The 16,446-nt window shown below is 47.8% G+C and overlaps 1 protein-coding gene across 3 annotated transcripts in view; it reads left to right on the forward strand.

The window, feature by feature from the left end:
• GRAMD2 (GRAM domain containing 2) overlaps nucleotides 1-15,551 on the forward strand; it is a 46,908-nt gene extending 31,357 nt beyond the window's left edge. The window contains exons 1-12 of one of the 3 annotated variants that reach the window (XM_014530408.1): nucleotides 6,974-7,000; nucleotides 7,282-7,408; nucleotides 7,867-7,924; nucleotides 8,270-8,345; nucleotides 8,932-9,035; nucleotides 9,886-9,984; nucleotides 10,113-10,184; nucleotides 10,704-10,766; nucleotides 11,770-11,914; nucleotides 12,154-12,253; nucleotides 13,033-13,137; nucleotides 13,402-15,551. In XM_014530408.1, coding sequence (XP_014385894.1) covers nucleotides 7,383-7,408; nucleotides 7,867-7,924; nucleotides 8,270-8,345; nucleotides 8,932-9,035; nucleotides 9,886-9,984; nucleotides 10,113-10,184; nucleotides 10,704-10,766; nucleotides 11,770-11,914; nucleotides 12,154-12,253; nucleotides 13,033-13,137; nucleotides 13,402-13,405 — 852 coding nt within the window. In that variant the 5' untranslated portion in view covers nucleotides 6,974-7,000; nucleotides 7,282-7,382 and the 3' untranslated portion in view covers nucleotides 13,406-15,551. Of the gene's footprint in view, nucleotides 1-6,907; nucleotides 7,001-7,281; nucleotides 7,409-7,866; nucleotides 7,925-8,269; nucleotides 8,346-8,931; nucleotides 9,036-9,885; nucleotides 9,985-10,112; nucleotides 10,185-10,703; nucleotides 10,767-11,769; nucleotides 11,915-12,153; nucleotides 12,254-13,032; nucleotides 13,142-13,401 lie in introns of those variants that run through there. The other 2 variants (XM_014530406.1, XM_014530407.1) reach the window with 2 other exon arrangements.
• The last annotated feature ends 895 nt before the right edge of the window (nucleotides 15,552-16,446 follow it).

The following is a 16,446-nucleotide window of genomic DNA, read 5'->3' on the forward strand; positions in this document are numbered from 1 at the left end:
GTTGGAGTCTGCAGTCACTGGAGCAAGCAAGCCTCATGTTCGCTTCCAGCTGCCTGGCTGCCGGCCGCCATCTTGGCTGACAGTTAATTTGCATAAGGATATGCTGATTAGCCAATGGGAAGGGTAGCGGTCATATGCTAATTACCATGTTTCTCTTTTATTAGTGTAGATATACTACCTCTTCCTTGTCCAATTGTCTATTGATGGGCACTTGGGTGACTTCCAATCTTGGCTATTATAAATAATTGCTGCTATGAAAATAGGGGTGAATTAGTGTTTGGGGTTTCTTTGGACATATTCCCAAAAGTGGAATTGCTAGGTCAAAGGCAGTTCCACTTTTAATTTTTTGAGGACCCTCAAAACTGTTTTCTATAGTGGCTACACCAATCTGCATTCCCACCAACAGTGCATGAGGGTTCCCTTTTCTCCATATCCTCGCCAATACTTGTTGTTTGTTGATTTATTGATGGTAGTCACTCTGACAGGTATGAGGTAATATCTCATTGTGGTTTTAATTTGTATTTCTTTTGTGATTATTGCCTCTGCCCATTTTTTAATTGGATTGTTTGCTTTGAGTAGTATGAGTTGTAAAAAAATTGTGTATTAATACCTTATAAGATACTAGAGGCCCGATGCACGAATTCATGCACAGGTGGGGTCCAACTGGCCCACCCTGAATGGGGCAATTGGGCTGGGCCGGTGGGGGGAGGGGCCAAGGGCAGTTGGCAGGCCGGCCCCACCCTGATCAGGGTCCCCGCCCCCTGGTTGAAATCCCAGGAAAGGGGACAATTTGCATATTAGCCTTTTATTATATAGGATATCATTGGTGAATATCTTCTCCCATTCGGTAGGTTGTCTTTTTGTTTTGTTGATGGTTTCCTTTGCTGTGCAAAATCTTTTTAGTTTGATGTAGTCCCATTTGTTTATTTTTTCTTTTGTGTCCCTTGCCACAGGAGATAAAATCAGAAAAAAAAAATTGCTAAGAGAAATGTCAGAGATTTTACTGTCTATGTTTTCTTCTAGGAATTTTATGGTTTTGAGCCTAACATTCAAGTCTTTAATCCATATTTTTTAAAGGAAATGCTTTTGTGTTTTACACATATTTTTATCTTTTTATTTTATTTATTTATTTATTTATTTAGTTAGTTAGTTAAAAAAATGAGAGAGAAACATCGATCAGCTGCCTCCTACACATACTGGGGATGTGCCTGCAACCAAGGTACATGCCCTTGATCGGAATCGAACCCGGGACCTTTCAGTCCACAGGCCGATGCTCTATCCACTGAGCCAAACCGGTTAAGGCAACTCTTTAATCCATTTTAAAGCTGTTTCTTGTATATGGTGTAAGAAGGTGGTCTAGTTTCTTTCTTTCTTTGTTTCTTTTTTTTTTTTTTTGCATGTATCTGTCCAACTTTCCCAATACCATTTATTGAATAGATTGTCTTTACAGACTGTCTTTACCCCATTGTTTTTGCCTCCTTTGTCAAATATTAATTGACCATGTAAGTGTGGGTTTATTTCTGGGCTCCCAGTTCTGTTCCACTGATCTATATATCTGTTTTTTTGTTTGTTTGTTTGTTTAAATTTTGTTTTATTGCTTAAAGTATTACAAAGTTTATCTGTTTTTATGTCAATACCATGCTGTTTTGATTACTGTAGCCTTGATATCAGGTAGCATAATACCTGTTCTTCTTTATCAAGATTGTTGAGGCTATTTGGTCTTTTGTGGTTCCATATAAAGTTTTGGATTACTTGTTCTAGTTCTAGGAAATATGCCTTTAGTATTTTGATGGGAATTGGGTTGAATCTATAGATTACTTTGGGTAGTATGGACATTTTCATGATGTTAATTCTTCCTGTCCATGAACACAGTATATGCTTTCATTTATTTGTATCTTATTCAATTTTTTTAGTTATCTTAAAATTTTCCAAGTACAGTTCCTTTACCTCCTTGGAAAATTTCTGATATTATTAACTCAACAGTTTGCACATGGAGATGAGATGGGGATGAAGGTGTAATTCATAGTCCACAGAGTAAGAGAAACTTGCTTGAGGAAATCTATGGGGGAATGGACAGGGGCTGCCGCAGGGTGAGGGGACCAAGGTAGTTCCCCACCCCCACCTCCCTGCTCTTGAAGCCTCTTTGCTTCCCCCCTCTACCCCCATCTCAACCCAACCTGCCTGGTTCTGCCGGTGAATGCTAGGTGACCACTCAGCCCCAAATCTCATCTGGCCTTACTCTGCTTTCTTTATTTTCACTTATCTAAACAAACAAAAAAACAAACACTGTAGGAGTGAAGACTACTTAGTAGAAAGTTTGAGTTAAAGATATTTTTTGAGCCCTGACCGGTTTGGCTTAGTAGATAGAACATCGGCCTGCGGACTGAAGGGTCCCAGGTTTGATTCCAGTCAAGGGCATGTACCTTGGTGCAGGCACATCCCAGTAGGGGGTGTGCAGGAGGCAGCTGATCGATGTTTCTCTCTCATTGATGTTTCTAACTCTCTATCCTTTTCCCTTCCGCTCTGTAAAAAACAAACAAACAAACAAAACCAATAAAATATATTTAAAAAAAAAAGATAATTTTGAAAGCAGTACATTTCAGCCATATCAGAGTCTCTTTATCAACAGCCTTATCAGGACAGCCAGGAGGGCTGGCTCATGAATGAACAAGAAGAAATGTCTTGTAACCATTCTACGGATAACAAGTAAAGGGGTTGCTTTTAGTTTAAAGATATTTGGAAGTCGTGTCTTCCAAAGTGACACTATTTATTACTCTGATTTTCTTCACGGAGGTGCAGTGGGAATGTGCACAGCCTTCTTTTGTTATTCTCATGGCCTTAGTCCTCCAGCCCCTGCTCTTTACTTTGCCTACACTGTCTTCTCCCAGCCATTCCTCAAACATGGCATGAGTGTCTGCTGCACGCTGGTGTTCAGGCTTAGGCAGTTCAGTGTTTTGGAGGCAGAGTCCCTGAGGTCCTGAAGCCCCTGGAGATGGACAGTGACGCACACCAGTAACAGGACAGGTGTAATCAGGGTGCTGCGGGTGCCCCAGCAGGGCTCCTTCCAAGGCTGGGGAGGACCGAGGGAAGCCTCCCCTCCCCAAGACAGTCACATTTAAACCTAAGGTGAGTGGTTTGGAACCCATGCAAAGGCATCATCATCCATGCATAGTTAGATTATGGAATCCATATGCAAGGCGACAGTCTTACCCCACCTGTAAGGTCCAGCTTCCTTTTCTCTAGGAGCCCTTCTGTAACTCCGTCACTCAACAGGGATCTAAGTGTCCTTTGAGCTCCTGCAGCCCTGACAACTCAAATCACACTCTTTAGTGCTTGAGTGACAGGTTTTTTGTTTTTTTTTTTTGCCTCTGAAACCATGGGCCAAGCTCCCTCTCCTTCTCCTTGGGCTCCTTCTTTATCCCCTGGTCTCCAGGCTGGAGGGTTGTTCCTTCGAGTGGAGCTTGCCCTTCTCGTCCCTGGAGGCCCAGAGGGCTCATGGGCTGCAGAGCTCACGCTCTCTAAGGGCTCAGTGGTTTGTCTTCAAGGCTCTCCTATCAAAGCACTCAAACCAAGTAAGGAACAGAGATGAAAGAGATACATGGAGGCCCTGGCAGGGAAACTTAGTTGGTTAGAGCGTTGTCCTGATACCCCAAGGTTGTGGGTTCAATCCCAGTCAGGGCACATACAATAATCAACCAATGAATACATAAATAAGTGGAACAACAAATCAATGTTTCTCTCCCTTCCTCTAAAATCAATTAATTAAAACAAATTTAGAAAGAGATAGATGGAATCTACCACACAAAAATTAAACATAATTATAGCAATAATACCAGACAAAACTAAAAGGCAAATGACATGTTTTGCAAAACTGATAAACCAAGGGTTAATATTCTCAATAAAGAATTTATATAAATCGCCTTGGCTGGTGTGGTTCAGTTAGTTGGAGCATCGTCCCATACACCAAAGGGTCATGGGTTCGATTCCTGGTCAGGGCACATACCTAGGTTGTGGGTTAGGTCCCTGGTTGGGTGCATACGAGAGACAACCAATCCTTGGGTTCCTTCTTTATATATTTCTATATTTTATATCGTTATTTCTCTCTCACATCGATGTCTCTCTTTCTCTCTCATCCCCCTTCCTCTCTCTTTCCCTTCCTTTCTCTAAAATCAAAAAACATATCCTCAAGTGAGGATTGGAAAAAAAAAAGAATTTATACAAATCAATAAGAAAAACATGAAGATCCTTATAGACAATTCACATTCAATGGTTAATAAGTATTTGGGAGTAAAATGTTCAACCTACCAGTAGGTAGAAATGGAAATGAAACAATATATTCTCATCTATCAAATTTGCAAAAAATGAGAAAAAGATAATATCCAATGTAGGGCTTGGATATAAGGACATGGCACCCTAATATAGTGCTGAGGCCATGTCAATTGGTATAGCATCTGGAAAGCATTTTGGAAGTGGGTCTAAAGAGCCTGATAAATGTTCATTCTCAATCCATTAATTTCACTTCTGAGAATCTATCTTAGGAATGGACAGTGACATGGGGAATTTCTCATGAAATCATGTTAAGCATCAAAAATAGGGTGTACAGCCCTAGCCAATTTGACTCAGTGGATAGAGCATCATCCTGCAGACTGAAGGGTCCTGGGTTCGATTCTGGTCAAGGGCATGTATCTTGGTTGCAGGCTAGATCCCTGACCCTGGTCAGGGTGTGTGCAGGAGGCAACCGGTTGATGTGTCCCTCCCACATCGATGGTTCTCTCTCTGTGTCTCTCCCTCTCTCTTCCACTCTGGCTGAAAATCAATGGAAAAATGTCCTCAGGTGAGGATTACCAATAACAACAAAAAATAGGGTGTACAAATTATATGATATATAATCCCACTCACATAAATTATGTATTTATGTATAAATGTATTTTGGAGTGATTTGGGAGAATATTTTTCTTATGGGTGATTTTGGTGATCATATTTCTATATTTTATATTTATATACTCTCTCTAATGAGCATTAATAAAAAACCAAGGAAGGAAAAAACCTCCATGAAATGTAAAATGATGGAACCAAATAAATTCCAAAATTAACTTTGGGAGTCAAAGGGTCAAGTCACTAGTACAATCTGTCACTTTGCAAGATTCAGGAAATACATGTTGATGTCTATATGAAAACTCTCCATAAGACTGAGGGAGGGTCACCAGGTTACAGCTGGGACTGGGCTGATTTTGTAGGTAAGGTCATCAGGTCAGATGGTTGTGACATTGGATGCAGCCTGTCCCCTGCAAGGTCTCCATTTCCTAATCTGTACAATGGCATGGTGGAAGGGGTCAGACTACTAGCAAATAATCTCTGAGGGTCCTGGCAGATCTCTGCTGAGTCTGTAACTCTGTTGTTGTTGTTTTAAATCCTCACCCAATGATATGTTCTTATTTATTTTAGAGAGAGAGGAAGGGAGAGGGAGAGAGAGAGAAATATCGATGGTTTTGCCTCCCACACGCACCCCAACTGGGGATCCAACCCACACCCTTTTGGTGTACAGGACAACACTGGGCTGTAACTCTGTCCTTGAGGGAGAGAACTTTGACTTGCCTGTGTCACAGAGCTGAGAGCAACTGAGTGCTGGGAAGTGCAGGTTCTAGGTCCTTGTCTGCTGAGAGACTATAGCACAGGACTTTGTTAGCTATTCCCACCACTGCATGCCTTGCCTTGGCTCTGCTTCTTGGCCACGCTCTCTTCCCATCAGGCCCTGGGCCCACCCGTCTGGGGGCTAGTTTGACTGCTCAGCTGTTATTGATTTCAAGCCTGTCTTCCCTGGAGGGGCAGAAAGCAGGGAACCTTATTGTTTGGAGCCACTTAGTGGAGGCATGAACTCAAAGGCCACTGAAGGACTAGCCTTCTCTGCCCAGGAAGAGGGTGTCTCCTCCTTCCAGGGCCTTCTCTCTGGGCATTTAAGAGAGAGTGGGAGAGGGAGAGAGATATGGAAGTATCAATGATGAGAGAGTCATTGATCAGCTGCCTCCTGCATGCCTCACACTAGGGATTGAGCTGCAACTCCGGACCGGGAATCAAACCATGCCACTCAACCACTGAGCCATGCCAGTCAGGCCTCTCTGGAGATGGTTTGGCTTTCAGGCTGAGCTACCCAGATTGTTCAAAGAAAACCAATGGTGGCTTACTGGTCTGAGGCAGCCCCTCCCTTCCCAGCTCACACTTAACCTGAGGGTTGACTGGAGTCCACTCTCACACCATCCGCTGCATCAGCTCCTCAGCTTTGATAAGGCCTCCTGTGTTTGGCGTCCTTTCTATGAACCCAGAGGTTTAGAGCAGGGTTGGGGAACCTTTTTTTCTGCCAAGGGCCATTTGGATATTTATAACATCATTCGAGGGCCATACAAAATTATCAACTTAAAAATTAGCCTGCTATATTTGGTCAAACATTTAATTAACTCACCCCTAATGCCTTGGCGGGGCCAGACCAAATTATTTTGAGGGCCTTATATGTTTCCCACCCCTGGTTTAGGATAATGATGCTTGGGTCCCTCAGAAACTTGCTTTCAGCTTTGAATAAATCTCAGACTCCATCCTCCCAGTGTGCCTTCTTAAGGTTGGGGCCAGAGGCCTAACTGCCTGGTGCTCGGATGACGTAGATTGATTTTCTTCCGGCCCAGTAATAAGCTGACCTTCAGGCTTCTAGAGAAGACAACTAGTAAGACTCCCACCTAGTCAGCTGCGCAGACCCCCTGCCTGAGCTGCTGTCTCCGGACTGCAATGTCTTCAACCTCACCCTAAATAGCAGGGCCAGTCTTGGGTGGCGGGCAGGCTGCCCTGGGTATGGTGGAGCTAGTAGAGAAAGGTGTCCCCATGAAAACTCCCTTCCTGATGTGGGCCTGTTTCTTCCTAGCAACCAACAGATGCATAGGAAGATGACTTCTCTGAAGAGCCCCCTGTTCTGCACAGAGAAACTAGTCAGAGTTCAGACAACCCCGGACTCCAGGTGAGCCCCCTTCCCCAAGGCAGACAAGCATGTGGATTGGGGGTGGGAAGTCCTCAGGAGGTGACCTGTTAGAAATGGGACTGTAAGGCTGAGATAAGATGTTAGGTCTAGCACAGGCTGCCTAAGGCCTCTTCCTCCCACTCCCAGGCCTGACCCAGTGCACTGGGACCTAGCAGAGTCTAGGCAGCTCAGGTTACCAGCCTCCTCCCCTGCCCACCTGTCCTCAGGCCAATTTGGCTAGGACAAAGGTTTGCATTTCAGCACCACCCCATTTCTCTCAGCCTGGTAGCCTCCTTCAGGTCAGGTGAGTCTGCGGAACTCCTCACCGCAGAGCTCCAGGCCACCAGGAGGAGGCTGCTAGGAGGCCGTTCTGCCGGGGATCATGGCCCATGGGCAGGCCCCGGAGCTGTGAGTCTGACACCTCCATATCACCCACTCCCCAAACTGATCCTCATCCCCGTGCCTACTGCTCATTGATTCTTGGGTCTGCTTCTCTGCTTACCTCTTGGCCAGAGAAATAGGAAAGGGTTTTTGACACCCAGGGGTGGATGGCTCCTAAGCATCTCTGAGAGATCTAAGCTCAGGCTGAGCAAATCTCCTTGGAGGGAGGAGGACACTGCTCACAGCTGTCTGGGAGGAGGGGCCACTGAGACCCCTTTGTGCGACCCCTTTGTGCATCCAGGAGTGTCCTTCCCCAGGGTCGAGCTATTTGCTTGCTGTGTTTATCACTGCTGTGGCCTCTAGAGGACTCCTCTCCAATCTCTGCCCCAAGCTTCTGGCTTGAAGCCAGGGCAGAATTGGCACTGAGGATCCATGGGTAGGACTCAAGGGTGCCTTGTCCCTGGAATGGAATGTCTCCTTTGCAGTCTGCACTGGCCAGAAGGCTTGAAGGGTGAAGAGATAAAGAAATACAGTCGAGAAGGGGTAAGTGTGTGGAGGCTGACTACTTGCTGCCCAGCAAGAAAGGGGCCCTGGGCTGCCTGAATTCAGTGACTGCTGGCTCCTTGGCCACCAGGAAACCTGAGTGGTGTCCCTCCTGGGTGGGAGTGGTGCATTCCCCTCCAGTCACAGGCTGCCTATTAGGACCCAGAATTACCAGGAGACAAGCTGTGCTTGGAACTCAGCCTTCTACACCCACTGGCTATTTACCAGTGACTTTATGTTCAGTCCCCAGGGGGCCCTGTGGCAGTATTTCCTGGTGGCTGGAGCAGGGCCCCTTTGGTGTTGTGATCTCCCAGGACTTCTCAGCCCAAGCCCCTGTGTTTGCAGACACTACTAAGTAAATACAACCAGCAATACCACAAGCTGTTCAAGGACATCCCCTTGGAAGAGGTGGTTCTCAAAGGTGAGCTGTGTCCCTGGTATGCCTGGGCAGGTGCCTGTAGTGCCTGAGGCCCAGGTACTGTCCTCACAATTTAGAAATGGGAACCGGCTGCCCTTTGGATGTGGTTGGTTCTTTTTTCTTCAAAAGTGTGAGAAGACTGAACTGGTTTGGGATATAGAGTTGAATTTATGAAAGTTTTCTTGAGGAAACTAAAGGGCTTCCAAATCTTATTTCTGTTCTGTTCTTATCAGTCAGGCACTTCTTTCCTGTCAGGCACAGTCAGGGTCCTCTCTGTAGGCAGGAAAGGGCAGGGCAGGGCATTCTGCCTGAGGGAGTGAGAATCCAGGCTTAAGTGGGACCAGGGCAGAAACCTGTCTGGACCATTTGAGACATGGATGGAGAAAGAGGAAACATCTAGCAGTCTGCTGGGGTGGAGTGGGGGAAGTTAGGACTCTTGGGGTACTGGAGGATGGGTTATTTGGGAAGTCGCATTCTAAGGAAGACAGTTCCTGAGGCTGGACTCTAGACTCTTCACTGTGAGGACCCAGGCCCTGGGGCTTCCCAACAGACCTTGCTCATGGTAGTCTTCTCTCCTGTGACTTCCCAGTGTGCTCCTGTGCCCTCCAGAGGGACCTCCTTCTCCAGGGTCGGCTCTATATCTCCCCCAACTGGCTCTGCTTCCATGCCAGCCTCTTTGGCAAGGATATCAAGGTAGTAATGAGTGGTAAGAGCTGCCATAGTCCAGTGAGATCCCTGCCCAGCCCAGGAAAGAGAGAGGCCCCTGCCCTGCGGGCATGCCTTGAGTCACACCTGTCCTCCTGCATGCTGGTGAGGCCCCTCACTGGTTGGATGAACAGCTATGAGGCGTCTCACCTGGTGTCAATGCAACCCCTTCCAAAACAGAGGCCCCAAATATAGACTCTACATCGGCCTGAGTTGGTCTGAACCAGCTGTGGGCAAACTACGGCCCGCGGGCCGGATCCGGCCCGTTTGAAATGAATAAAACTAAAAAAAAAAAGGCCGTACCCTTTTATGTAATGATGTTTACTTTGAATTTATATTAGTTCACACAAACACTCCATCCATGCTTTTGTTCCGGCCCTCCGGTCCAGTTTAAGAACCCATTGTGGCCCTCGAGTCAAAAAGTTTGCCCACCCCTGGTCTGAACAGTTCACAGCCAAATTATTCTGCCTCTGAAATGCCTTCAGAATCAGAGAGGGATGTCGTACTTAGGGGGAGCCATTGGTGTGGTCAGGACATAGCTCAGGGAACTCCATTATTAGAGTATGGGATTCAACAGAACAGCCATCCTTGGCCTCCTGGGTAAGAGGGTGAAAGCCTGGGGTGACATGTGCTGCCAAGGCTGGGCACGGTGTGGGTAACGGGAAGGGGAACGCGCATGGGAAGGGGGAGGTTCACACACTCTCCCACATGGGGCCAGGCTTCTCCATGGTGCCCGTGCTTGGCTCACTGCAAGCTGGGGCTGGGGCCCTGTTCTGGAAGCAAAGGGACCATGTCCTTGGGAATGAGTCCTGAAAGAAGCATGCCTCTCCTCCCTTAGGTGGTCATTCCTGTAGTGTCTGTGCAAATGGTCAAAAAACACAAGATGGCACGGCTCCTTCCCAATGGCCTGGCCATCACCACCAACACTAGCCAGAAGGTCAGTGAGTCTCTGAGCCACACTCTCTTGTCAGTTTCCCCATCGCAACCCCAGGAGCCCACAGCCTGACTCAGCACACTCTCAAGTCTTTACTCACCCCACCCCTTTGTTTTCTTTCCATGTCCCAGTATGTTTTTGTGTCACTGCTCTCCCGGGACAGTGTATATGACATGCTGAGGAGGGTCTGCACTCACCTGCAGGTATGGAGCTCAGGGGCAGGAGTCAGGCCAGGGAGGCTGCTCAGGCCTGGACTGACGTTTTGGGACAAGGCTGTTGGGGAGGTTAGCCCATTTCTTCAGCACAGGGAACGGGGCAGAGAGAGGGGAGTAACAGGCTCGGGCTCAGTGTATCAGAGGCGGTCCTTGGACTGTGTGTCTGTATTTGTGAACATGTCTCTTTGAGGCCAGTGACCTTTGTATGTCCCCGTGTAGATGCCCTCACTTGTGCTTCTTCTGTGTATAGACAGACAGTCAGGAGCATGGGGCTGCTCCCCAGGATGCCTATAGCTCTCTCTGGTCAATGGTAAGAAAGGGGGAGGGGCAACAGCAGGGAAGAGTAGATTGCCTTGGACTTGACCCTCTGCTCCAGCATTAGATAGGGCACCCCTGCAAACTATGGGAGCTAGGCTCCATCTGATCCAAAATGGAGGTAATGCTTCCCCATGCCTGATCTTCGCCGTTCCAGAAGGACAAGTAACTTCTGTTCCCTTTCCTCCTCAGCCTTCCAGCAAGAAGAGTTTGAGTGTAAGAGAATTTTCAGAAGAACCTGAGTGCGAGTCTCTGGTGAGAGCTGAGGCTGGGAGCAAAAGCTGCTGGCTTGAGATTGCCTGTGGTTCTAAGCCTTCAGGGCCTCCTAGGCAGGGCCCACAATGTAGAACTAAGGAACCAGGCTCAAGAGCCAGCAGTCATGCTGTCAGGGTTCTCCTAGACCTGCCACACTCCAACCATGCAGAGCCACCAGGTCCTGGCAGGTGTGCTGACTTTATGAGCAGAACAGATGTCTAGCCCCCAGAACACTGTCCCGGTTGAATCCCACACTGTACCGGCACGGAGCCAGTGACCCGTCCTCTTCCTTTCAGCAAAGTCAGGAGGTTCCTTTAAGGGGATAGAGATGTCCCTGGGGGAAGAACTTCAAAGGCTATTAATGTAGAACCCAGACAGACTCATTTTAGATTTGCTGAGGTCCCAGCATTTTCATTTGGTAGCTGGGGTTTGGGGTAACTAGAGCTGAGTTTCTAGAGTAGGGATGGGGGTGAAAATGGCCCCAGAGTGTTTGAAGCCTTCTTCAGTAACTGTAGCAGTCAGCCAAGCATGCAGCATGCACAATACCATGCAGGGAGATAGAAGGTGATGTTCCCATTTTTGTTGATGGGGACCTTAAGTGCCCACTGCCAAGATCGGTGACATGCTTAGGCGTAGAGCCCAGATTAGAAGTCATGACTTATCCCATCTAAGATAGGTTGTGCTGGGCTTTCTCAGACTCAGCTGATCTGACCATATACTTCAGTGGGCTTACATCTTGGATCTCATGTCTTGGATCTACACTAGCAGTCTTCAAAGACATTGTTCCCTGGAAGAGTAGCTGGTTACAGCAAGGAAGCAGATAGGAGAGACACGTGATTGCTATGGCAATGGTTTTCCCCTTCCCGTGTACCTGCTGCCATGCCTTGCTAGGCATCTATGTTGGTAATATATAGAGAAAGCTTTGATAAAGTGGTGGGGGCACCTTAGGGCAAATAAGATCCCAAGGGCTGTGGTGAGACAGCTTCACCTGCTTTTTCTGCAGGAAGTCCTCACCCCTGAGATGAAGTGGAGAAAAATATGCCCTGCCTCCAGGTCCCTGTCCCTCCCAGACAGCATCCCTTGTATCCCTCCAGCATCCATGGACTCCCCAGACAGCTTCTTCTCCTCCAGGAAACCTCCAGGGTCTGGTAAGTTCAGGGGCCTTGTCCCACGGTAACAGCATGCAAAGACCAGGCTTCTCCTCCCACTTCTGTGAAAAGGGGTCATCACTGCCAACGGGGCTTCTGAGAGCTGTTTCTTTCTCCAAATCCGTAAGGGAAAGCCAAGAGCCCGAGCAGCTTCAGAGAACAGCAAGAGGTTGGCATGCCCCATGCTGAGCTGGGGTCCTGCTGTCCCAGGAAGATGACTAACTGCTCTCTTATTGCAGAAAATGCTGTCTGTGAGGAGGAGACGCTGGAGGAGGAGCCCAGGAGCAGTGAAGAGCTGAGGCTCTGGAATTACCAGCTCCTCAAGGTCTTCTTCGTGCTGTAGGTGATTGTTTAGGGGAGGGGGGTATATGGGTGTTTGGAGCAGGGGTCTTGGTGTGTGAGGAGGCCACTGTCCAGAGCAAGGGGAAGATTCTGAGTCAACTGCAAGCTCCTGGTTAGTGTCTGGAGGTCACATGGCAGGCAGGCCCTACTGTGGTGAAATTATCTCCAGTTTTATTTTTACAATCTTATAATTTAGGATTAAGGCTGTGCAATGGGGAGGGGCAGGATATGAAACTGTTGAAAAAAGGAAAAGTTGCATAGGATTGGAGAAGGCTGGCAGAATTGGGGAGGGCCATCAGGTGGACTAGGAAAGCCATGGCCTTCTTGCTGCCCACCATTAGGGCAGTTTCTGTAACTCCGCCTGAGGACCAGCAGATAGTAAGCATGGTGGGAGCTTCAGAACAGCCTGCCCCTGGTTCCTCTCATCTTGCCTCACCAGCATCCTCTGGCTCTGCTGCCTGGGGCTACCACCTTAGGGCTAATCTTAGTCTCCCAGAGGAGGTGCAGGACCAAGGTGGCTGGTCAGAGGGAAGTGGGGTCAGCTGAAGAACCCAGAACCCCTGCTGGGCTTTGAGGACACCTTCGTGGAGATGAGTCTCAGGACCCCCATGTGGCCTTTGGGATGAAAGATGCCCAGGCTTGAGCATGGCTGCAGGGCAAAGGGTTCTTTAATTCTTCCAATTGCAAGAGGAGCTTAGTTCCACTCCTACTTTTGGTGAGCCTCTAAAAGTGCCCTTTTTCTAGATGAGAAAAACTCTTGCCCCCTTTTTCTCCAGGATCTGCTTCTTGGTCATGTCCTCATCCTATCTGGCATTCCGCATTTCCCGGCTGGAACAGCAGTTATGCTCCCTGAATTGGGATGGCCCAGTCCCTGGGCACAGGTGATGCCCTTTCTCTTTCCAATGCCTCTGGGATTCAGGGCTAAGGACTGGGACCAAAACCTACAGCCAGGCTGCTTGTTACCTTGGCTGAATTGGCCCTACCCTTGATAAGCTGGCTCGATGGCCCCAAGCAAGATTGGGCAGAGTATGTGGGGTACACAGATTCCCACCTGACCCACTTTATGGGGGTAGGGGGTGGCTTCAGTGACCTACTCTCTACCTTCTAAGCCCTTTCTTTGATCTACGCATCTCTCCTATGTGCAGGTAACAGCCACTTGGCCTTTGTCCCCACTCCTCCATGAAGAATGCCTTGGGTGCTAAGGTTCCATCAACGGTCCCCTTGGTTTCTGCTGCTGCTGTTGTGCTGGGACTGACTATGAAGGAAAACATTCCAGATCCCTCCTCTTCCCCCAACTCTTCTCCTTCCTCCAATGAGTGATCTGAAGTACCTGTTTACAAAGTTCCTACAATTTTTGAACTCAGACAAAAAACCAGGTTTTTAGAACCAGCTGAGGAATTCTGTACATGAAAATTCAACAATCACTTACGTGGGAAAAAAATTTACTTTGTTCCTTAGAAACAGTTCTGGCACACAGACCACCCCAAGGGACAAAGGCCGTGCTTTGATACCTGGAATGCAGCTCTCTGACTGTCACATGGCTCACTCCAGTGGTGGGACAGAGCTAGAACCCAAACCACCAGTGTGGGCTCTTCTCTCTCCCCATATACTGAGAGTCCCTGCTTTGGGCAAAGGACTTCTCTGCAGGGACCCATCTGGCCTAGGGAAGACTATAGGGAAGTGGGGGCAAATTATGAAAGGGCTTGTAGCCAGGATTCCTTCAAGAAAGGGACATTTGTGCTCTGTGCTGAGACTGTTCTGGCCACTCATGAAGAGGCGGAGAGGACTGGAGCAGCGGACAGTGGCGGAGCTGTGAAGGAGAACAGAGCATTCCATATCCTCAGTTGCCACTTCCTGGTGAGACAGGTGTAGTAGGGCCTTTGATCATAGACTGGTACCAGATCTCCCCTTGGTGTACGCAAACATTTCCAATATGCCCAGGTGGAAAGTAGGTATGACAAAAGTGGTGGCTTTGATCTGCGGTATTGCTTTTTTCTCTCTGCCTGACTGCCTGGATCTTGGATGTGGCCAATAGCAGCCTGTTGGGAGGCTTGGCTGGGTAGCTGGGCATGGTGGTGTTGGGCCACCATAGGGCAGAAATCATTCATATCACCTGTAGCCACTCCATGGGGTCTGTTATCCATGAATGAAGTGAAGATGTCCAAAGTGTGCCTGGTACAGTACAGGGACCAAGCCAAGGGGGTCTGTCTGATACCTCTAGGGACAGTAGAGATAGAGGATGCAAAGGGTAAACACAGTAGTGGCTTTGCTGTAGAGATTCCTCCTTCTCTGTCAAGGTTGTCTTTCGTATAAAAAGCTTCGCTGTGCCCCAGAACTCTGGCCTGCTCTCCCCAGAAGTCCCTTCTGCTAAGATAGTGATTTTGAAGGTTCTGTAAGGGCCTTAGTGAGGAGGTCAGCAGCATCGGGGAAAGTCACTAGTGATGGGGTGAGTGGTGTTTTCCCCTTTTCAGGCACCTGAGAGGGTAACCGGGGAGAAGTCCAAGTGGAGATTATTTGTTACAGAACCATCTGTCCTGTTTATGACAAACCCACATGAGGACTGGAGGGACTGATGGTAGGTGACAACTTCCAAAGCTCAAACTGAAGGTCTCTTCATCTTCTCCCCATGCCAAGTTGTAGGATTAAATTTAGAGCCTGGCCTTGTGGGTTGCTTGTACCAAACCTGCATATCTCAGGTGAAACTCACTGTTCTGTTTTCCCCACAATGCCACACTGGATGAGTACCCATCCTTTTTTTTTTGGAACCAGGCCCCTTCATCACTCCTTTTCATACTATTTTCAGGAAAATAATCCTACTTGCCCTAGAGCCTCACCTCCTTGGTCCTTGCTGAAGGGTGAGGAGAATAGATCCATTCTCTGAGCCTTGCTAAGTTGAACCAGAGGCCATGAGAGATGCCAAGTCATGGGTGGCTGGGCCAAGATGCTGATGAATGGCCTCCAGTCATGCCCCAGGCTCAGAAAGGGCAAGAGGCATGCTGCAGGGTAGGTGGCTTTGCAGGCCCTCGCAGGGTCTAGGGCTTTCAGTGGTTTGGGTGTGCCTGTCCCTCTGGAGGGTCCTCTCTGTTTCTCCCTTTTGTATTCCAGCCTGGTTCTCTTGGGCCAGTATACCTTCTGTTGTGCTCATTTATAAACTATGTGTATTTATACAGACCTGCTTGCATTGGGTGATGCTCCTCTAATTCCCTGAGAGTTTGGTTCAACTATCCGTGGGTTGTTCCACTATGGGATTAGCCTTTGAAAATATTTTTAAATAAAATAATTCTGATTTTTTTAGTGTCCTATGATATGGAGAGTTCATTTTTATCTTTTGACTACTAACTAAAGATACTCTTACTGACATATCTGGCACCAAGGAGACTGATAAAGCCCAAGTCATTCCCAGAATCCCAAGTATTCTGCAAATCTCACAGGACTTTGAGATTTGTGAAGCTAACTCTACTTCAGGCACATGGTGAAGGGTAAGGATGGCCACAGCAAACTACCACAGTCTCTGTCTCTGTTGGGGAGACACAGAGAATGCTTCCCCATTTCTTCTGGGAAACTAAAGCAATGTCCATGATTTTAATAGTACTATGCTTCCGACTCAAGAATTAAAGTCTGGAACTCAGCACCAGAAAATTCCTGTGACATCAAACCTAGTTAGTGGGGATTCATTCATTCAGTAAATATGGGGCCCAGACTGTGCGTCAGGTACTATGCTGGGCCCTGGTTGTAGCAGTGACCACATTCGGCAGTATTTCTGCATCTCCCTGGCACTTGCATTCCATGTAAATGTAAGTTCCAAGTAAATACGTAAACAAATGAGGTAATTGCAGATTGTGATTAAATTCCAGGAAGGAAAGAAACAGTGATATGAGATTAAATAGGGAAATGGCTTTAGATGGATGGTCAAGAAAGATTCTCTGGCCCTAGCTGGTTTGGCTCAGTGGATAGACTGTCGGCCTGCGGACCAAAGGGTCCCGGATTCGATTCTGGTCAGGGGCATGCACCTTGGTTGTGGGTTCCTCCTCAGGCCTGAAGCCAGGTCAGGGCTTGTGCAGGAGGCAACCAATTGATGTGTTTCTCTCACATTGATGTTTCTCTCTGTCTTTCTCTCTCTCTTCCCCTCTCCCTAAAAATCAATGGAAAAAATATCCTTGGGTGAGGATTAAAAAAAAGAAAGATTCTCT

This window comes from Myotis brandtii, unplaced genomic scaffold (genome assembly GCF_000412655.1).
Source record: "Myotis brandtii unplaced genomic scaffold, ASM41265v1 scaffold74, whole genome shotgun sequence".
Classification (NCBI taxonomy): Eukaryota; Metazoa; Chordata; class Mammalia; order Chiroptera; family Vespertilionidae; genus Myotis; species Myotis brandtii.